At 32.4% G+C, this 23,543-nt stretch overlaps 2 protein-coding genes across 6 annotated transcripts in view; one reads left to right on the top strand and one right to left on the bottom strand.

The window, feature by feature from the left end:
• LOC118181709 (uncharacterized) overlaps nt 1-11,429 on the top strand; it is an 87,606-nt gene extending 76,177 nt beyond the window's left edge. For 2 of the 4 annotated variants that reach the window (XM_085810843.1, XM_035350901.2), the window contains exons 5-9: nt 438-641; nt 2,038-2,102; nt 6,597-6,779; nt 8,040-8,210; nt 11,115-11,429. In XM_085810843.1, the coding sequence (XP_085666969.1) occupies nt 438-641; nt 2,038-2,102; nt 6,597-6,779; nt 8,040-8,210; nt 11,115-11,334 (843 nt within the window). In that variant the 3' untranslated portion in view covers nt 11,335-11,429. The remainder of the gene's footprint in view (nt 1-437; nt 642-2,037; nt 2,103-6,596; nt 6,780-8,039; nt 8,211-11,114) is intronic. The other 2 variants (XM_035350904.2, XM_035350903.2) reach the window with 2 other exon arrangements.
• A 314-nt stretch (nt 11,430-11,743) lies between these two features.
• Nucleotides 11,744-23,543, bottom strand: part of LOC118181707 (uncharacterized) — a 222,671-nt gene continuing 210,871 nt past the window's right edge. For both annotated transcript variants that reach the window (XM_035350900.2, XM_035350899.2), the window contains exons 14-16: nt 19,994-20,275; nt 17,585-17,686; nt 11,744-13,325 (exon numbers count right to left, since the gene is read on the bottom strand). In XM_035350900.2, coding sequence (XP_035206791.2) covers nt 13,194-13,325; nt 17,585-17,686; nt 19,994-20,275 — 516 coding nt within the window. In that variant the 3' untranslated portion in view covers nt 11,744-13,193. The remainder of the gene's footprint in view (nt 13,326-17,584; nt 17,687-19,993; nt 20,276-23,543) is intronic.

Here is a 23,543-nt window from a genome sequence, read left to right as displayed (position 1 = left end):
ATTGTATAGATGACACTGTCAATTTAGCATTGTAATATTACTATCATTGATTCAGTGAATGCCGCTGGCGGTGGATTGTAGATTCTTTTCCATCGCATGGACATATAACTCTGATTGGTGTAGAACCTTAGGTTGGAGGTCCATGCAACTGCGTATCAGTCTTAGCACGTCGGCTCGACCGATAGGTTAGCGGCCTCTTGGATCACCTCTAGGGGTTAGGGCGTTTAACTGTGTTAAGGCAGCCTCGAGCTTGACAAGTCTGAGTGTCCCTTCCTCATAGCACATTGTCTTATCACAACCAAATCAAAATCGCGCCAAATTAAAAACTCTCGCCAATTTTGGCGCTCAGTCGGGATTATAGAAGATTAACCATAAAACCCTACAATATATCTAAGAGTTTATTTTACTTTTTTTAGTTTTTCTTTATTTTCAAATAGGAAAGACACAAAAAAATTCATCATTTAATTGAAGAGCAGGCGAAGCTCGGAGATACTTGCAGCAAACGCTATGAAGGAGAGGTTAACGAAATAACGGCAAGTCTGAAATCTCTTGGATATCTTTTAGAAAATCTGAAGGCAATCATTCAGGATCGAGATTCCGTTACTGAATGTTTGACAGAATGCATGACTAATGGTTTGAAGGTAAATAGAAATTTTTTTCCATGAAAGAGCAGCGCAGAACAGAAATTTTTTCAAACATTGCTCAGAAAGATTATTGTAAAAAAAGAAGTTAGATAAACGCGATTAAGAATAATTCCTCAGTTATGCAATTAATTGAAACTAAAGGATTATTTAAATATTTTTTCATTGGAAATATCAACTTTCTATATAAGCAATTGCATTTAGAAAATTGTTGATATTTTATTTAAGTAATTATATTCTAAACATTTATAATAAGGAATTATTTTTAATATTTGATTCATGATATGGAAACTAAAATTGACAGCCCTAAATTAATGACTAGATATAATATGACTGCTACGTATAAATAAATCACGTGTATAAAAAATCCCGTGAAATATTACCAAGCTGATAACAAATGTATTCTCAGAAGAAATGTTTTGCAGCTATCGCTGAAAATGCAATTTTATGGTATGGTTAATAATCTCTGTTGCAAATATCATTGTGTTTAGAAATAATTAAAAGCTTCTTTTAAATGACGGTTGTAAATTGTCTCATCATAAGAATCATAAGCATGGAAACTTGTTGAAGAAGAATTATAATTATAATTTGGGGAAAAAGTAAGGGTAAAAATGTGAAATTATTATTTTTTCTTATTAAATTTATTATTATTAGGTAGTAAGTCTTTGCTATTGTGGAAACGATCAAGAGATTTTCATGCCACGTAGAGTCATAGCTAGCATTCGAAATCACACATCTTCCAGTTGCTTGCTGGACGTGTTAAACACCTGCAAATCCAATAAGCCCAGGAAAGAGATAATTGTTTTTGCACTGTTAGAAATGTCATAAATTCCTGCTAAATTGTCCTTCTTTTGTTAGTAACAAGATTAGTTTTCTTAGATTCAGATTAGTTAGACGTATACTTACACTTGTGTATGTAATAATGCTTTCTGTGTAGTTCCAATAATGCGGTGACAAACTAAAAGGATTATATACCAAAATTTTGTGATGTCCCAGAATTTTTTTATTGAAGTGCATTAATTATTTTCTGTGCACTTACTTATTAAATAAATAAAATTGCTTCTTTCTTCTCACGTTTTGTTCGCCATTCTATTTTATATGAATCGGATTTTATTGGGCAACTCATATAGCCATATTTTTAGACATTTTAGCTGTTGGAAAATCAACAATGGCCTTGACCTTGATTAAAGGTAATTGATGTACTACTGTTAATAAGATAATTAAAGTAAGATTAAGATAATTAATGCATTAATGTACTTTATTATGCTATATATATTTCGGAAGAAATCTTTCGTTGATACACTATGAAATGTAATTTAACTTTTCTTTTAGTGTATGAACTTTATTCTCAAATGGAATTAGTTGGGCTTATTATTTAATTATTTTATTTTTGTAGGCTTTATTACCTACAGATATAGGAAAAGCTGACAAAGTTGAAGAGGATGAAGGTAAACAAATCCCGTGAGTCTATCTGATAAAATATTAGACACGAAAAGTTTCTTGCATTAATTTGGATCGTCATTTTAATTAAACATGCTCTTATGATGGACAATTAAACGATATAAATGAAAACTAATTATGATGATAACAATTTTAAGATATAAAATGAACAGTGTTTCGAAATGGTTAAGAAAGTAATAAGCAGTTATATCTTCTTGGAACATAAAGAGGTATACAGGGTGTACCGTAAATGTTGCGACAAACGTCTAGGGGAGGTAGGGCAGAATTGCATCGGAACCTATGCCCGGAAATGTCAGGCATAGACCTTATAAAAAATAGACCAACCCAAATGGGTTTTCTCCCTTGCCCTGGCGCATTCCCGGCTGTCACCTTGACCACATCCGGAGGAGCAGGGACGACTTGCAGAAGCTTAACAATAGTTGGCTATTGCAGCGCGTATAATTTTAAAGAAAAAGCTGGTAATAGCTCCTCATTTCACAAATTAGAATTTTTAGATATTTTTATTTTTGAAACTGAGATTAATTTTTAAAAATTTAGCATGCTTATCAAGCATAATTAATGTTCTAAATAATTATAAAGCTTTTGCATGCTTTCAGGTCTGGATATTTTTTTAGCTTTTCCTATGCTGTAAGGAAATTTTTATCTACTTCTTTTTAAAAAAATATTTTAAATCTGAACTAATAGAAAAATTCAAACAAGCAATTTTCGCTTACAATTTTTATGCTTTTTATTGGTGTAAATAAGTAAAAAAATATTAAAATCCAAAAAATGGATTTTTGAAAGTTTCTGTTTAAAATTCTTAATTGTACTGCTTTTTTAAAATCATATCTGAATATTATAGCATAATATTCTACAAAGGAGTTTTATTTCAATAATATTTCATAATAATACATCATAGTGATAAACACTTTCAACACTTTAATAATTTTTATCCATTTATTCTAATGTTAAAAATTGTATGTAACTGTAATAAGTAATTGTGCTAGTATTTTATAGTAATTATTTTTTAAATTTATTTCTAGTTCTGCATAAGTTTTCTTATTTATCGCGAATTTATTTTATTAGCCCAAAGGAGGGCAGCTCAGAAAAGCTATTAGTTTCGAAATGGCATTTTGCTTTGTTTCACTATAAATGTCCGTTTCACTTTGCAAACTGTTGCCAACAAATATTATCGCCCTGCATTATATTTAAAGAAATTAAATAATGAAGAATTTGCATGAATGCACGTATGTTTCTTTCGCACTGTGAAAGAAGCAACGGAATTTAGAGCCATCAAATTTTGAATAACGTAATCCTCCACCCGAATATGGGCACCTGGACGGCCTAATTTCGAATTTGTTTTAGTCCATTTCATATTTTGTAACTTTAACGAAGTTTTGATTAACAAACTCAATGAGTTCAAAGCAAGCAATGGCAACCTTGTACAGAAAATAACATTTTTATCTCCAGCGCGGAAATTCTAAAGATATGCCATTTTCAAATATTTTGTGATGTTGCTCTTGAATTGAATTTTATGTGGCTTACTTGCGAAGAACATGATATTTAATAAATAAAAGTAACACACAAAACATTTCAAAAAATGCTCCTTTGAGCGTAATATAACATCAAATCTGAGTGCTTCCAGAGCTTATCTTTTTTTTTTTTTTCCTCCTTACACTCAGAAAAGTTTACGCTCCGATAAATGATCGTCTTGTTATGTTATAAAAATTTTTCTGAAAATGCACATAAAATCAAAGAAAATGATGAGATCTTGTTTAAAGCGTCATGTGCTATCAATATTATTTAATTTTACTTCATTTGTACACAAAAATAAGTTCATAAGTTTTGCGTTTAGAATTTTTACCGTTTTACTAAAGTAAAGAAATTTATACAAGAATTAAGCTTGAAAAAAATGCGCAAAATTCAGTAAAAAGTGCTTTTATGAGATATATTAAATCTTATTTGCAAAAACTGTGTCTTTCATAAACTCATTCAGATCGTCCCTAGTCTTCATTGCCGACATGTGGGTGACACACGCGCCGCCCACTAGGTTAGTCTATCTTTTATAAAGTCCTTGATGTCAGGGTAAATGGTGGCAGAGGTAGAAGATGGGAAAAGAAGCAAGAGTGATTAATTTGAAGCTTTTGTTGGAATATGAATACAAATGGTGTACGTCAGCTTGAATGTTTCAACAGATGCTCGAAGTTTGCACCATCAGACTCTAAACATATAACATATACCTGCCACCGACGGACCATTTGAATGCCGTGAATTAGTTGATCTTTCTGGAGAAGTTTTTGATGATGTTTCACCAAATGTGAGGCGCAACATATGATTCCCACATGATGGGGCCCTTGCTCATTTTGGACTGGATGTTCGTAGCCATTTGAACAGGGCATTCCCGCATCGATGGATTGAATGTAGTGGACTAGTTCCCTGGCCTCCCCACGCTCACCGGATTTATCGAGCCTTGATTTCCTTTTGTGAGAAGCCATCAAAAGTGTCGTGTATCACGATCCTGTTGTGTCTGAAATGGATCTAGTGGCAAGACTCGCCTGCGCAGCTGCTACAATCAAAGAAACTCCCGGTGTGTTTGAACATATCAGGCAATAAATGGTCCGTCGGTGTCAGGCATGTTTGGCGTCTGATGGTGCAGACTTCGAGCATCTGTTGTGACATTCAAGCTGTCGTACACCATTTGTATTCATGTCCAATAAATTTTTCAAATTAATCACTGTTTCTTTTACTATCTTCTACCTCTGCTACCACTTACCCCTGACATTTCTGGGCATGGGTTTCTATGCAATTCTTAATCCTTATGATGTGCCTTACCTCTCCTAAAAGTTTGTCGCAGTATTTACGGTACACCCTGTATAGTTTTAACTTTAAAAACATTTATAATCAAGCTTTCCTATTTTTTGTCTCATGTTATGTTCATTATGTTAGGTTTCCAGGACATTTATTATCCATACTATCTCAGAAATGTGGCCATGAAAGTTCTTTTACTTAATTAATTTCTTTTACTTACCATCCTACGTGTGCTAAAGAATTCAGGAGTTTTAGACGTTTTTGCGTTCGACGTAATATAAGAAATTATTTTATTTTAATTCCTTTAGGAGATGATTATTGCAATTTGAATGGGTCTTTTATCTTTATTATTTAGTTTGAAATACAAAATTTTATTTTTTATGGATAATATGAAATAATATACTGCGGTATGACTAGAAAAATATTGTTAAATCTTTTTATTGATTTGGTCTCATGCAGTGAAAACGAAATTATTGCTTTGAAGCATATTGTGTTAAATATTTTTTTACAAAATATACTTTACTGCTGTTAATTTAAAAAAAAATTATATAAAAGTAGAAAGTAGTGAAGTAAAACATTTATATAAAGTCATAAAGTAAAATATTTATTTAAGTCAATTAAGAATAAGACTAATTTTATAAGACCGATGTTTATGCTAGACCTTTGCTACAATGAAGTTTTTCCCCTACATATCCAAAGGCAATTTTATAAACGTTTCTTTCCAGTCATCAGATACGATCTTGTGCGTAGCTATTTTTCGTAAGGCCAATTTAGATCATCTCCGCATGTTTTACAGAATTCATGTAGATTTGAGTGACAAGCAGGTTTACTATACAGTTTGTAACATATGTTACTTAATTCCCAGTTATTATTATTTTGATCTTCCTTCTGTATTCCTCACTAGGATGCAAATTAGCTTTAATTGTATTTAAGCTGAAGGTATTGAATCTTGGAAGGAGCTTCTAAGATTGGGTCAATCGGGTCTGGTCTTAGAATGTTCGCCAGTTCTGTTGGCTTTGGCTGGCATTCACGCTAGCCTAGGCTTTAAATTTACGTTATCCGCATTTGAATTTAATTGCTTGTTATTGTTTAATTTAAATAGCCACAAGTGGTGGTTCGTCTGTAGCGTAATTTATGCCTTTATGTTAAATTTTCGACTAAAATAAAAAAAGGTTATTTAAAATCTATTCCCGTATTTGTAAGTTATTGATATGTAGCGTCTCGCTATACTCTAGTAGTGTCTGCCTGCAGGGTTTTAACCTTCAGCTTCAGTTATTAATAGCAATCCTACAAGCTTAGAAATTTACCAATAAGAATGGGAGAGTGTAACCTGCGGCTAGCTGTCTTGCAGATTACAGAAAATTCTTTTTGCGACTCTAATATTTGCACTGCTGCGAATTCTGCAGAGTGAGATTAGATCCTGTTTTGGTATACGAGTGTTTGAATTTCTATCGCGGTCTAGTTGTTGAATTGACAATCATTCTGAGAAGAAGAGCTTGTATTGAAATCAGGTGCGAGGTTTTAGTTTGCATCAAGAAACTAATTTAATAATTCAGCAATTAGCAAAGCTAATAGTCAAAACTCATCAGATTTTACATAACATATGAGAGCTAAGAGTTCGACATGAAATACTTAAACAGCAGTTAGTAAGCACCTTTTCAGTGTTAAAATGCAGTTAGTCTGAGATAAACTAAATTTCCATTAAAGGAGGAGAAAATCGGACGAACAGATTTCTGATATTTCTAGCACCACAAAAGATGAAGATGGAAGTGAAAAAGCTTCTGCTGATGAAGAAATTAAACTGAAGTGGGAACTAAATAGAACTGTCTTTGATGCTGTTCAGAAAGAGAATGATTTTCTGTCTCGAATCTATTCAATTTTCAATACAAGGTAAATTTTGTATGCTTTAAAATTTATACTGTATTTTATCCTTTCTTTCTACGTACCTTCTTAGTGTAATTGGAAGCATAATCGACGCGTATCTGAGAAGTCCAGGGTTCAAGTCCCGGGAAGAGGGCACTAATTTTCACGTCTTCTGTTTTTTTTTTTTTTTTTTTTTTTAAATTTATTACTATACAGTGTTAATAAAAGTTTTATTTTAAATATAAAAGTAATAAAATTAAATGACATTATAATCTGATTTTAGTATGCAGATTTCAAGTTAATATCTGAAACAACTTTAGAAACAACTTTAAAAATGCAGTAGTGATTAACTCTCTAATTTAAGGATCAATGCCCCCGAAATTAAAGACGTAGTACATAAAATCTTATATTTGAAGTGAACTGTTTAAATGGCAAAGCGGTTGCGACTTTTTTAAATCTAATATAACGTTACTTGGGGACGTGTACACTTATTCAGTAAAGGTATGACTTAATCATTAAACATGCAGCTGTACATTTATTTCACTGGATCGCTTCCGCGCAAGGGTGGAACCAAATATTTGTTTTGGATGAAAATATTTTCTGTTTTGCAAGGACATAAATTTGAAAATTGAAACAAGAAACACTTAAAAAGCATTTACTTCTAAGAATTAAAAAAATTAAACTAAATATTCCTTTGTTATCATGCAGTTAACTTGCTATTTTCTGAATTTTTAAATTGTTACCTCAGTTTTGGTAATAAAAAATATAAGATAAGTTATTTTCTTGGAACTAATATGGAGTATTGGTTTGATGCGTATGCAATAAGTTCATATATTTAAATGCGCAGGAAAAATAAAACCCATTTTTATTAACGCTGTATTTTAAATTGAACTTTAAAAAAATCTGGATATCTTAAAAGCCACCAAGACTTCTCTATGCATGTTTACGGTACTGCAAATCTAACTACAGGCTATAAGAGCTAAATTTAATCATATATATAACACCTGAAATTAATTAAATTTAATCATACACGCAATATCTGAATAAAATATATATCTAATACAAATTTAAGTATAACTAGTAAACTGGTTGCTGATTAGTAATCTATCAACATTTAGTTAGAGCTCGAGCAAAAGAATGAAAGATTTGAGTATGAAGATATGTTTCAGTACTGGGTCTTTTACATTTTCCAGAGACCAGAATCCTCCATAGCAAGTTTATGGACAAATTAAATATATCTCCCTAACAAATATGATGCTTTAATTTTTAAATTTTTTCTTCTTTCAGAATGTATGAACTTACTGAAGGGGTAATGAAAATGAAAGAACTTGTGCAACAAGAGAAAGCGAAGAAGGAAAAATACTTGATTAAGAAGAAGGAGCTGGAAAACTTACTTCCTCAAAAGCGCAAGTCATATAAGATACCACCCAGAGATCCTATAGAAAAATGTAAAATAAGGTGATATTTCTTTAGCTATTCACATCATAGATATAGATGGTAAGATCTTGTGCAAAATAAATTTTCCTATTTGGTAAAAAAGTTACTTAATTGAAAAGAAGTACTCATGGCTTTATTATTTTCTAAAAATGAGCTATTTTACAACCTAAAATACTTGAGTATTTCTTAGATCTAGAATCTAGTTACTTCTGAGCTTTCATGGAATTTTCGTGGTTTACTTTGTAATTATTAGAAATAAAATTGCAAATGAAAGAAGTCCATCATTATGTGAACTGCAAAAGTATTTCTTAACAATTCCATGAACCTTTTGATCAGATTTCTTTAGTCTATGTTTTATTCGGTTTCTCGTAGGATCTGTTGGCTTTGAAAATGATTTTAATTGCTTCGATGTTTTATTTCCCATATTTTGGATAATGTGTCTATCGTCATGCTTAAGAAATTAAATGATTTTTCATCGGAGTGCCTTTATTAGCGGTGATGTTTCATATACTTTGAATGTTGCCTGGAATCTTCTGAGTCTTATTTCATAATTAAATACTGTACCTAATTAATGTAGCACGGAAAATATTAGAAATGGTTTTTACAAAAAATAACTTATTAAAATGTAAAAAATCTGATGTGGTCAGAACCAGCCTTCCTCCAGTTCCATGCTAAGACATGGTAATGGCGGAATTATAACAAGCTTTAAGTGTGAACTACTACTTCTGGCTGATGATTTGTAAATAAATAATAATTTGTTCGTAAACTTTGTGGATCAATGTTTTTTATACACACTAGTAATTTTTAAGTATTATATTCTCCTACATAATGGATGATGATAACTATACGTGATCATATACACATCACTTCCCATGCTTTGGTTTGAAAATATTGTATTGATCATAGTATATATCTTCTCGTCATACAGTGTTTCGGATTGACAAATCGATGACTTAAAAATCCCATGTTTTTTAAAAACAACAATTAAATTTAGTGTTAAGTGCCATATATTTGTTTTGAATTTTTTTCTCAGTTTGTGATCTCAGTGTTCAATTTTCTTAATAAGATGACAAACTTTTTAATTTTATTTATTTATTAAACATCACTTTCTTCGCACTTACGCACATAAAATTCAGCTTATTTTTAGAATTCCCAAAGCAGTTTTAACTCTTGCTCTAAATTGTTTTAAGCGATAACATTTGGTGGCATTTCATCACATCATTTTATTTGAAAAGTGATTCGACGCAAAAGTGAAACGGACACAAAATTGAGGACTGAAGCTATTAGTATATTTAATTGCTTCACAACGAGAGCTTCTTTTCGTAATGAGCTTACTGACGTTGCATTTAACATTTTATTACAAGAATGCACTTAAGGCTTATAAATGTAATAGGTTGTTCTCAATCCCATCTCTTTTTTAAATACCAAGTTAGAGAAATATTGGATTATCTGATAATATAAATTAATCTCAGTGGCGCAATAGCCCTAGTGGACGACGGCCTGCATTGCCCTGAAATGTGCTTTCTTGACCTTGGGCCCTGGGGTGCACCAGCATATGCCCTGGGCAAGTGGTCAGCTTGTCGCGGGATTCCCGAAGTTTAGTCTCCAAGCGAACTTGGTACTCATTTTATAGACCCACTCAAGGGATGAAAGGCTGAATCAACCTTGCCCAGCCCAGGGATCGAACCTCGGACCTGTGGTTCAGCTGCGCGACGCGCTATCCACTTCACCACCGTGAGGTATCTCATAACATGCTTTTTTTTTTTGGCCCACCCGCGGCCGAGCGGTAAAGACGCTGAACACTGGTAGTTCGGTCCGAGGTTCGAATCCCGCGAACTGGCTGGCTGCATGGGCTTTTCTTGGTTTTCCCCATTTGTAACTTGTATGAGCCAGTTTTCCTTAGAAAGTCCTCCACGAAGGCTTCCCTCCCTTTAGGCAGACAGCCGTCGTGTGCTTTGCCATAGGTAAGGGTAAAGGTAAAAGTATGGGAGACACCAGCGATGTACCATAGGTCAACTGGTAATGCCTTCCCATACTAACTCTTTGGGAAAAAAAATTAATAAAAGTCTGAGCAGAGCTTTAAGTAAAGTATAATTTCCGATTTATCAATTTTAGCCGAAATCTAATATGTTTTGACCATAGATATAAAAGTCTTAAATATTAAAAATGAAAAGTTATGGATCATATTTTAACATAATTTTTTTAATTAAAAACTGTAACGGGCTTCAAGTAAAGTACCACTTTCGTTTATCCATTAAGTATTATGAGCTTAGTGTAAAGTACCGCTTCCGAGTCCTATTTTACTCAAAATACAATCAGTTCTCTATATGATTGTAGAAGGTTTAAATACGGAACATAAAAATATTTAAAAGTTTCATATAAGAATTATCGTGGACGAAAAAATCGTCACACACACACAAACAAACAGCGACAGCCTTTTAAAAATCGTAAAAACTTGAGGATCCTAATTCGTGCTTATTCACTGAAAACTCAGTATCGAATACACGGGTTATATCACATATTACACAGCATCAAATTCCTATTATGCATACGTCATTTTGCATTTACTGCTTTGACATTTTTTTAGATAATTTTACATTGTAGCATTTGTTAATCCATTCTCCTGCAAATAATGTCAATTACTATATTTCATTTTCCACTGTAATACTATTGATTTTTCACACACAATATTAATTTTATGTTTGATTAACCCATCTGATAAATACTTCAGGAAATTACACATTTTGTTTTGCTTTAAATATAAAATGCTTTTTTTTGTGTGTGTGTGATGCTGATTATCTAAATTAAGAAACGAGGCTTAAAGAAGTATTTTTTCCAGAATTATTATTTCTATACGTATTTTATATAAACTATATATTTTATATCTTATGGTCTAGTAATATCTCAAAATATTTTCCTTTCTAGGATCAGTATTCAAAAGGAAACGAATGAACAATTGAAGATCTTGTTACTTAAATTTTCACATAGAAATTCGGAAGACTTTCAGTTGTATAAAGAATTTGGAGAGCAAATAAAAAACATTTATATTACTACTCTTCAGCGCCACTCCTCTTCTAAGGAAATGCTTCAACAGGAGGAAGTAAAATCCTCTCAGAATAATGAAACTGGGGGTATATCAGCCTGACTTCATATATTTGTATGTTAATGTTTTGGATATTGTGAATTGTTTAAATTTACTGTGAAACTGTTTTTAGTTCAGTTAAAGATTTGCATTTTATTTATCTATCTCAAATTCATTTACATTTCTTTTCAGTTTCGGCTGCATTTACAGCAGATATTAGAACGTTTTCCTGCCACTGCGCTATGCATTATGATCAAACAATTAGTTATGCTTGTTTTTTAAACTTTTGTAATTTTTTAACCTTCTAATTTACTTACCTAAAGACATTAATAAAGATTCCTTAAAAAGGCATTTAAAGAAAACATTGAACTCTTTAACATTTTGAACATCAGAACAAGTTGAATATCACACAAAAGTTTAATTATCCTCCGTAAATAAATGGGAAAAGAGGGATAAATAACACACACAAGAATTTTGTTAGCAGTTTTTATTTCCCATTTTAAACTTTATAAATGCAAACATTTGATTAATATATCAATTTCGTGTTTGTTACCACTCCGTCGTTTAAAATCACAGACTAGATTCGACGGTATTCCCTATGAAGCATTTGGAAACAACTTCACATTATTCCTCTTAACCACAGTTTTTGCACATACAATTTCACACTGATTCATTTGATAGAGAAAAAGAAGTTTCAGGTATTCAAAGAAAAATTTAATTTTTTATTGAATCAGATCAGAAGGTGCATATTAATTTTAGATAAAAGTTAAACACTTTTCCGCACGTGCATTCTAAGTATGCATAAGGAAGGAACTAGTATACTATTTTATAGTTTTTAGAAACTGATTTAAAATACATTACTGCTGTGGTAAGAAAGTTAACTATTTCCCTTTTGGATTCAAAATTATTCCGAGGTTATTTACGGGCTTCTGAATTTAGAAATTTTTATAATGATTTCAACCATTCATAAAATGCTTAGGATTTGCCCTTTAGCTTGATTATAGTTGAGGACATGCATGTAGCAATTAAATATACTGACCCCGTAACCAATTAGGAAACACTACAACAGCTTATCAAAATTTAACATCAAGCGCTTGTTCAACAAAATTAAACTAAAGTTTTCATAGTTTAAGTTGATTTGCCTTGAATGAAGTTAGATTGCACTATCTACAAAGTATTACACGATAACAATTTCCTCACAGAGGAACATGGCAGAGAATAAAGTTTATATGAACTATTATATGAACTATGTACACATGAAATGAACGTATGAAAATAAACAGTCATTGAACATTATAACAAAATGGCAAATCTGTCAAAATTATGTTCTAGATTAAGTAGTTCGCATTATTTCAAGAACATCTATGACCTTTCAATATACCTTTCTTTCTTAGAGATAAGTGATGCAATCAAAATTGCTTTCTCTTTAAATAGAAAATAAAGGATGTGTTCATCACGACCATTTATTATGAAGTAATCTAAACTATGTTATGAACTAATGAAGTCATATTTTAGATTCGCAACATAAATAGATTAGACTCATATTGTAATTTCTTTCGCTGCTTCAAATCTGAATTTCTTTTAAAATTTGATATACTAATTTCAGTCTCTGTAAATGCCTTAGTTTTAGCATTTTGGAAGGTTAGTTGTTTGAATGCTATGCTTTCCACAATTAAAATAAACTTATGTAAAAGTAAGTATTAACATTAATGTTAATTTCAGTGTTGATGACTGTGTTATTATTGAAGTTTAATGCACAGCTAGAACATTTGGTTGTTCAAGTTTGGTCCAGTTCCAAACACACAGCTTTAAAAACAATTTTTCTAGGCTGCGTTAATGGATGATGATGATGTCAAAGGTTACAGATGAAATGTTTTGCCATTTTGCCATCAATAGGTTCTGATATAGTCCGAGGTTTTTTTTCACTGCTGCCTGATCATGCCATTTATCATGATATTTGCGAGTGCATTCCTTCTACGTTTCCAGGTTCCAAGGTCTTTGGCATGGTACCTCAGCTGTTTCAGCCATTCTAAGGTATCACTCCTGCATTCAGCCTACAGGAAAAAATATTCACGATTACTGAACATGCATTTCGTTACATAAGAAGAAAAACTAAATTCCTTTGTAAAAATGAATAGTAATGTACCTCTTTAAACACCTCATGTATTGCAACAAGCGAATTGATTGAAAATGAGTCATCAACTCATTTTCAATATGTCTAGTAGCTGCTACAAATTGTTGATTAGGAAAATGGAAATTTTAGAAACTCTGCTTCCCCAGGATCTGACTCATGAGGACCAAATAAAAAATTAGAGACAGTCACAGGATAAAATGAGGACTTAATAACGAAAGCCAGCTACAGATCATGCAAGACTAGCACTGACATGGGTTGTAGCACATTGACACTGACTTAAAAGAAAATGGAGAGTGAGAGAGCATGGCTGGAAATAAGCTAGGTAAGAGCTGATAGACGTAATGAATGGAGAACGAATCTGAAGATCTTCTACACAACCTTGTTCTGTGAGAATAATAACAATATGCTATGACTGGAGGAAACCAGAAAGCAAAGGAAACCTTTAGCACTTCAGAATGAATCAGGATGTTCGTATGTAAAAATTCAAAAGGAATTTAAGGATAATTTTAATCGGATGTTTAGTGAAACACTGTTATAAAAATTATCATATTGCACATTTTCAGAATTTTGTAAGTATTATTCAAAAATTTAAAGAAAAATGTAAAATACAAATTAGCTTTTGTACTTTAGAGTCACCATCGAACACGGATTGCCCTTGATTGGCTACTGAAGGGATACAATACAAAAAATAAAAATAAAAAGAAGAAATTTAATAAAAATTACAGTGAAATATTCTTATTATTTATTAAATGGAAGAAAAATCATGAATATTATAAGTTCTACTAACAGTTAAGCTATAAAGTGTATATTATTCTGTCTTTCCTCGGCTTATTTCACAAATATTTCCTGAGCCCAGAAGTCATTCAAAATTTAATTGATGCTCAAGCGAGTTAAATATGGGCTACTCATAACTACATCTCATACTGCTGTAGAAACAAGAGATCTTAAGCGTTCATGACTACTGTGCTCAGTTTCCAGCTATGTTTTATTAAGGAGAAGTACTTGAGTGTGTGAGATTGAGCTTCCATTCAAATGGTAAGCGAATTTGTATGCAATGGTGCGAAAAACTGAAGGACGAGACAGATTTTTCGAATATAACGTCTTGCAGAAGATTTATATGGACTCAGCTTATATCATAAGATCCCCAAGATATAAGAATATGAAACAAGTGAGCAAAATCATCCAATCAAAAAATCAAGAGGATCAAAAGGTAGCTCCAAGCGTAACTGGAAGGAAGAGAGAAATTTTCTGGCGCCTGGCAAGAAACATCTAGTCTTCACAAAAGGATATGATCACCCTTGACTACAATGCAGGGATTCCAACTTCTGTCCATGCTGAGGGTTGTCAAGGAGCTGATGAGGCATCGCAGCCCATTACTTCGTAGCGCCAATTTCAGCTGCTGACGGTTAGTCACGTGCTGTCATAGTTTCCTGAGAAGGTCTTAGACGTGTTCTATGCCATTTAGGCCAGGATACCTTACAGGTCAATCCATGTGTTGAATATCTTCACTTTCTAAGACAGTTATTATACAATGAGTTGTAATGTCGTCGTCGATGAAGACGAAGTCCGTACCCACAGTACCTCTAAACAGACGCATGTGGAGCAAGAGAACATGAGTAAACAAAGAACTCGGTACAATAGCAAACCTCAGTAGTGACTGGATATCCTTGGGAGATACGGAGGTAAGTACAGTTTCCAAGCATGACAACACCCCAAACGAGTACCCCGCCACCTTCAAAACGGTCCCTTTTCAAGATGTTGGAGGGGTTATTGCATGCTATATTCTCTTTCCATATGCATATACGTTCAGAATCGTTCATCAGACTAAATCGTATCTCATCCATAAACAGTAATCGACCTTACTCCTGTTGTGTCCAGTTCTTGTGTTCCCGGCACTAGAGAAATCAGCGTCTGGAGTAAGTATTAATAGCACAAAACACCGTATTGGTCATCGTGCATATAGATCATGTTTGCGCAGTCTCCTGGCCAAGTTAAAACGTTACATCGGACTTCAGTAGTCCGTTGCATGTACCTTGCGATTTCTGTCCGCTGTCTCTTCTTGCCATCAAGAGAGGATACCAGTTGTCGTGGACGACCACTGCTGAACGCTCGAACATCTTTTCTTGCTATTTGATATGCTCTCCAGGCCTGTGAAAGGATGCTGTTAGAGATCCCGAATTTCCCATCTAGATCTATGACACTTGAACCTTCTTCCAGTTTCCCAATGAAGCGATCTCGGGTAAAGGCATCCAGATGATGTATCCTGGATTACCCGTTGGTCTTATCGTATAGCAACTTAACGTCGCACAGAAACTTAACGTCGTCGGAATCACACTACACCGTGCGGTAGCTTTCAGTGAACTGCGTGGCGTACAACGCCCTTTAGACATTCTTCTCCCTAAGTGTCACGTGCCATATATACGCATGCTTTATTGTACCGGTTCCAAGTTTGTCTTCTGGTTGATATTTCAGCCCATTCTTTTGCCTTGTTCCCTTTGATATTAATTTCTCCGCCTCGTCCTTATTTTTTTGTACATCATTGTAGTTAATTGCCCATGTGTCGTACTGGAATTTTCTGACATGAATTACTGAAAGGCAGATGATATAATTATAAATCAAATGTTGCCAGAAACAAGCTTTTACATCGGACATTATATTTTTAAAGTTAAGTATCGTAAATTATGGTTGAATGAACTTTATGTGTGACTCAAATTTTTGGCTATAAATGTCTTATTTCTGGTAACGGCGATAAGTCGTGGACACAGTTAAACTGCTCACTGACCGTAAGGTATCATAGTATCATATAGATTTGACACATAGAAAATTTATGAATGTATAGCCCTGAAGTACTTCACTACGCTTATTGTCATCTAAACGAAAGTGACGACGAATTTCATTTTGTAGTAACTAACATTAATTTAGAAGAAGAAGCATTGGCAAAATGCATTGAGAGCTAAAAGTCAGCATGTTAATACATAATTTATCGTTCAAAAGTTTAAACGGTGTTGTATTAATTGAGTTATTAATAAAATTTTCTCTTCTTATCCTAACGAAGAGCTGATAGAACATTATATATATCTGATATTGTCTTTCGATAAATATTAGACTACTTTCCTAGAACTTTAGAAAAATTATTTTATATTTGAAATTAATATTCAAAAGTTTCAAAAACTTCGCTCTTTAACACTATGAGGCTGATAGATACATTGATTGTGTATAAGGCAGAAGCAAGATTATCAGTCACATTTTACCAATGCCACGTAGTGATGAAAACATGTTACAAATTTCAGGTTTCGTGGAAAAAGCTTATATTATGGTATATTTGTTAACCAACATTTTAAAACAACATTTGCGAGTAGATTTTCGTGATATGATGCTTTGCAAAACGCATTTCTGCTTCAGTAAGCTCAATTCAGCTGAAGGAAATGATATGGTATGTTGTACAACACACGTTTCTAATATTAAACTTAGGTAAATAACACTGCGAAAGGTAAGAAATTTAATAGTGGAAGAAGAGAATATTTAGCACTGGGGTTTTGCTGCAGTAAATCCTTCACCATAATTGGACGCTTGTGAAAGGGGAACCCGTAATTGAAATTCACTGAGAGGTTTTTGAGGTGTTTGAAGAATATATAGAGGTATAAAAGTTACATTTTAAAGTTTTTTATTTAAATAAAGTACGCAGCTTTAAAGTTTTTAATACTTTGAGTTCCTACTGAAAAATATCAATGAAGCACACACACTGTTCTCACATATTCTACACTAAAATGAAAGCGATACATGTCAGTCTATTTTAAATGATTATTCAAGAGAGACTGCTCGTCACCTTCAGGTCGGGCAGCTCAAAAGAACAATCCAATTTAGTTATTTTGCAACTGAAATAAAAATATGTTTGTTCGTAATACTAATAATATTGCTAATTATTTCAGACTTTTTGATCAATATTTTGGACATCGCTATTACAAACAAAAGAGATGAGTTAAACGTAAATGAGTTAAAACTGCAAAAAGGTAAATTGCTTAAATATTCTATTGATCTTCTGCTGATTGACTGTTCAGTTCTACTTATTTCTGAGATTCTTTCTCGAATTTTGCACATATATTAATTTATAGTCTTAAATATGGAGATTCATTACATAAATTTTTAACATTTCTTTTACACTAGTGCGATTGTACTCACTTTAAGGAAGATGGATTCTTTTGTCGTATACTCTTGTATTTCGATGATATCTTCATCCTCCATTTCTGCACTTATAACGCAGCTTCCCAGATGCAGTGGATCCTAATGCAAGAAAAAATTGTAAATATTATTGTTTTGAATAACCATACATTGATGTAAAAATTATGAATAACAGTGATGTTAATCTCAGGCCCACATGACAAGAGCCCTTTTAGGTTAATAAATTAAATTAACAGTGAATTAAAAATATCTTATGCAGAACTTAAAATAAATTTAAAAAAATAATCACTATAAAATACAAGCAAAATTAATTATTACGGTTAAATACTATTTTAATATTAGAATTAAATGTATAAACATTTTTAAGGAGTCAGAAGTGTTTATCACTGTGGTGTATTATGAAATATAATTGAAATAAAATTGCTTTATAGAAATTGTGCTATAATACTCATCTATAATTTAAAAAATGCAGAACAATTTAGAATTTTAAACACAACTTTCAAAAATTCGTTTTTAAATATTTTAGTATTCTTTTACTTATTTACACCAATAAAAAACATAAAAATTGCAAGAGAAAATTGCTTGTTTGAAATTTTCTATCAGTTCAGATTTAAAATTTAATTTTCTAAAAGAAGTAGTTACAAATTTCCTTACAGCATAGGAAAAGCTAAAAAAATATCTAGTCCTGAAAGCATGCAATAGCTTTATAATTATTTGGAACGCTAATTATGCTTGATAAATATGCTAAATTTTTAAAAATCAATCTCAATTTCAAAAATAAAACTATTGTGAAATGAGGCGTTACAACCAGCTTTCTCTTGACAATTATACACGCTGCAATAGGCAACCGATGTTAAATTTCTGCAAGTCGTCCCTACTCCTCCGGATGTGATCAAGGTGACAGCCGGCAACGCCTCAGACAAGGGAGAAAACCCGTTTGGGTTAGTCTATTTCTTATAAGGTCCATGGTCTCTAAGCAAGATCATGGCTTGAAATTTAACAGTAAAGACGTGAAGAAATTACTAGAGGACCATAAAAATAAGTTCAAAAAGAGAGAACTGGGCTAGTTTCAGCAGCAAGGAAAGGCAATTATGGAGGAAGTGCCTTCAGAAGAAAAAAAAAAAAAAAGAAGAGAAGATGAATCAGCTTCTTTGATCAGAGCTGTGCTTTCGCCGGTCTAGCACTATTACGTTGTTTAAACAGCCCATTCCCTCAAAAGACGGATAAATTGTTGCAGAACTCTTTTGCTGATCGATGTACTACTTATTTGAGCTATCTGAATTTTCTTAGCCGTCTTAAAACACTGTTAGTAATATTTTAGCAATAATAGTATCTGATTGCACGCTAATAAGCTTGACACATGTCCATGTTTTAAAAGTAGATAGTTCTCTTTCCAATTTTAAGATGTTTACTGTAGATTTAAAGAAAAACACGACAGAAGAGATTTAGAAATATTTTATTTTTATAATAGATGTGAGTTTCCCGGAAAAATTTCTGTGCAATATTAGTTAACAAATTAATTGCAGCTTTAAAATTATAGCAAAACCCCAGTTTTCTGGATTCCTGATACATGCAGCGTGATGCATAAAATATAGTACATATTTATAAGAAGTAAATAACGTTATTATGTTGCACATATAAAATATGAAAGTAAGCCTTCTATATTCAACATAAAAGTATCTAAAGAAGAAGCTATATATTGCATATATACAAAAAGAAACTATATATTGCATATTAGATTTTTTCGCTTTTTGCTCCAGGTGTTTACTTCTGTTTCACTGCCTTATTTTAGTTAGACAGTGTAACAAATTCCGTATCGACGCCAATAAAAAGACATTAGACAGACGTAAAGAATACATTATTTAACAGTTTTGAAAACTATGCGTGCTTTGCATTTTGTTTTACAGTATTTACAGTAAAACATATTTTATGTTTTTAATTGCACAATCTTTGTGGAAACAAAATAAATAATAGGAAACAACACCAACGATCTCCATTTACATTAGAGTAAGTTCTGCTTATGAAAAAAATTTAGCTTCCGAATACATATACAACCGTATTATAGTGAATCTTCGAATATCCAGAAGTCCTATGAATCAGTTATTTCGGATACTAAAACTGTACTATGCCCTTAAAATGCATTTATTATATGTTCGCGAAATTAGATTGATTCTAATAATACATTTGAAAAACTGATAATTATCAGGATAAAAACGTCTATTTATTCTGGAAGCTACAGTTAAGAAGATATTTCTTTTCAAACATACCTTTTTATTTCTGGTATCTAAACGGTGACACAAATAATTTAAAAATGCAACTTCAAAACGCTGTTGTTTACAAAATTGTTTTGAAATTTTTTGCCCATCTTCTGAAAAAAAGAAGAGTGAAATTTATATATTATATACTCACCCTCGCTAGGCTGTATCTGCCGTTTTTCTCCTTCATCAGCAAAAGCGTGGCATCCTGGATTCCTGTATTTCTGGGAAAGAGGATGCTATTTTCTTGCGCTAAGTCAGGCCTATAGTTATTGTTGGGCTTTCCTTTGGTAGCAAGCAAGGCATGGCTGGGCGTGAACTTGATGGCACGACCTCTCCTCGACTTAGTGAAATCGATTGTGCCACTGAATGCCAGTTTTCCGGCCATGACAAAGCGGATATCTTCTTTACTCCATTCGAGTACTTCCATTGCCATCTGCAGATAAATATTGAGATTTCAAAGCATTTTTAAATGAATTTTTAAATTTTAAAAATAACTATCATTGCCTTTAAAAGAAGAGAGAGCTTAGAGGAAAAATATGGTGTTCATGAAATCAGAAATTAATTGGTGCATCAAAATATTATTATGTCATTATACAGCCATTAATTTATTTTATGATTACAGTCATAAGATATATTAACAAGTATTCATATTTAAATTAAAATAAATACTTCATATTACTTATAAAATTTTATGGATTTCCTGAATAATTACAATAAAATAGATTTTCATTATAATCTAAGATACGAAGTACATTGCGGAAAAAAAAAAAAGAGATAGTTCTATATCTTCCGTTCTACTGAGCCGATTGACGAAATTCAGCTTGCGTTTTTCATGTCTCGAAAGCGCGACTTAGGACATGTATTAGATTTATATATAGCATTGTTCTAATATAGGTATTTTAACACAAAATCGGAGTTTTTCTGAAATGGCGTGCCAATATTTTTCTATATTTCAATTCTACGATTCAAATTATGCCAAACTGCCAAATTTTGTAAAAATCGCACGAGTAGTTTTTAAAAAATTAGCTCTCAAAATTTTAGCTTCTCAATGCTAATTGAATTTGGTATATATTTCTTAAAATTTCTTTTTTTATTAAATTTACTTGATTCTATGTTCCAAAATTCGAAACTTTGTTTCATTCCAAATAAAATTCGCCCACTTTTTATGATTTATTTTTTAAATTTGTATTTAAAAATAATTTTGATAAATTTTTCGAAAAACAGTTTGAATAATAATCTATAAAATTTTTACCATCATCTTAAAGTCGATGTATTTCTAAGCATATCTGTAAAAAATTAGAGTTTTTCATTCAAGATTTCCTAAGATGTGCGTGAATTTACATTTTGGTACGTTTTGAAATTTGGTGTATTTAATATAAACGATAACAAATGTGCGGTTTAAGCATTTTGTTAAAATTATTTGAAAGTATGTATGATGACATTTTTTCCTCTCGTATACAATGAAAAAATGGAAAGGAAAAGAGTTTGCTATAAATTAAGAACTTCGCCAAGTCATTCTTGGCGCAAACTGAAAAATGCGCTAAGATAAAGTTTTTTAATTTCTCCGTATATTTTGCCCCAAATTTTACAAAATTTAATATTTAGGCATAATTTGAGTAGTAGGATCGAAATATGGAAAAATATTGACAGGTCATTTCAGAAAAAGTCCGATTTTATGTCAAAATACATAGCTTAGAACAATGCCGTATATAAATATAATATATATCCGAAGTCGCGCTTTCAAGACATGAAAAACGCAATTTGAATTTTGTCAATTGACCCAGTAGAAGAAAGGTATAGAATTGTTCCCCCCGCTTTTTTGTGCAGTGTACATGACTCCCTAAGAACAGTAATGATTTTATTTTGTGATAATGCCCGTTTTCCAATAAAAAGGGGGAAAATCCATTTACGTACAAGAAGAATAAACGAGATGCTTGTCTGGAATATAGAAATCAAATTTCTTACCCAGAAGTATCAAGATTTAGAGACAGGTGCACTTCACTATCATATGCAGCTATGAATAGCAGCAACGCGTTGATCTCTATCCTCTACATAAGGATTCAATTTTTCATCTAATTCACGCTGAAGAATATGTTAAAAGCATAAAGAATGAAACGCGTAGAATTAATTGCATCTTTATTTTTGCCGTGTTTTTTTTTCCATTCTAAGACGCAGCCTTTAATTTCAGAATTATCGATATCATATAGGAATGCAAAACGGAAACAACATCAAAAGAGATTATCAAAGGTATACAAAGTTGCAACTATGAAATGCAATACACGTTTACAACGTCAGCACACGAAATTCCTGCACATTTCGGAAAATTTCTGGCGCATCTCGAATTTCTGAACATCTGTAGAGATGCATGCTACAAAGTCCTTATGACTTTCAACAATCATGTCACTTTCCAGTCCTTTGATATAATCCCAGAATAAGTATTCAAAGCTTCTTAAGCCTGGCTACCTTGCAGACAGTGGATGGATTACGGCAGGGATGGGCAAACTACGGCCCGCCGGAAGTTTCTATCCGGCCCACGGATAGAATTTTAATTTGCTGGTCCGAGGCAAATTAAAAGAAGTATATATATCTATCTCGTTTTCTACTTTGTTTAAATATTACTTATTTTCTTCCTTTTTTCAAAGGACTGATGATCTTTTTACTTTCTCTATTTTTGTTCTACAAAACATAAATCGACGGAAATAGCAAGCACAGACAGTTTTCAATCAGTAAAGTGTTAAAAGCGGAAGTTCTTTGTCAGTTATAGCTGTAGATTGGCGCCAACAAACGTTATTTCTTTCTCGAAGCAGACATATGGGAATCCAATATAAGTGAATTAGATTTCTTAGAGAAAACTTAATCTTAACTTAAAACTTAATCTGTTCGCTAGGCAGCTAGCTAGGAACGACTTGTCTCATCTCCTGAGGTTAAATTCAATACCCTCAGTAAATGAAGAGAAGCTTAAGAATTATGAAGATGGCTTGAAAAAACTGCATTTTGAGTTCGAACGCGGATTTCAGTGCCATTCAAACAGAAGTGGATATTTTTACCAGGCCTTTCAACGTAAACTGTGAAGCAGTGAGGTCATATTTGCAGCTTGAATTAATTGAGTTGCAATCTAACAATCATCTCAAGCAGTTGTTTCTAAATATGCCAAAGATAGAGTTTTACAATCACTATCGAAAGTAAGTTTCCCAAATTTAATATCTCATGCTCAGCAAATCAGTGCTATGTTTGCTTCATCTTATATATGTGAACAAGTGTTTTCAACTATAAACCTTAGAAAGAATTATTTCGGAAGTAAACTGACAGATGAGCATTTAGCCTCGTTCCTTAGAATCAGTGCATCTCACTTCAAACCTCAGTATAAGGAACTTTTAAAAATGAAATCGCAATTTCATTGATCTCATTAACATATTTAAATTGTAATATTTGTATATTGTTTTTAAAATTTTAGAAAAATTTATCTTGGCCGCCAAACCTTTTTCTTTCAATTTTTGGCCCGCGACTGAAAACGTTTATTCATCCCTGGACTACGGTGATCAGTTTACTAATGTGCAATTGTCATGTTTAAAAGATGATGGTGTTTCCGATATTGCACTATTATTTAACTGCAACTAGTCTTTGTACAACCTATCCTCCTACATCTCTCAGAAAGTCTGCACATGCTTAGCCGAATAACTTTGTTTGTAAATGAAGTAAAT

The sequence above is a fragment of the Stegodyphus dumicola genome, chromosome 2, assembly GCF_044657685.1.
Source record: "Stegodyphus dumicola isolate Sdum_Otavi_A_Nest chromosome 2, ASM4465768v1".
Lineage (NCBI taxonomy): Eukaryota > Metazoa > Arthropoda > Arachnida > Araneae > Eresidae > Stegodyphus > Stegodyphus dumicola.
The sequence above is the reverse complement of the archived record's forward strand: the minus strand, read 5'-3'. Positions and strand labels throughout refer to the sequence as shown.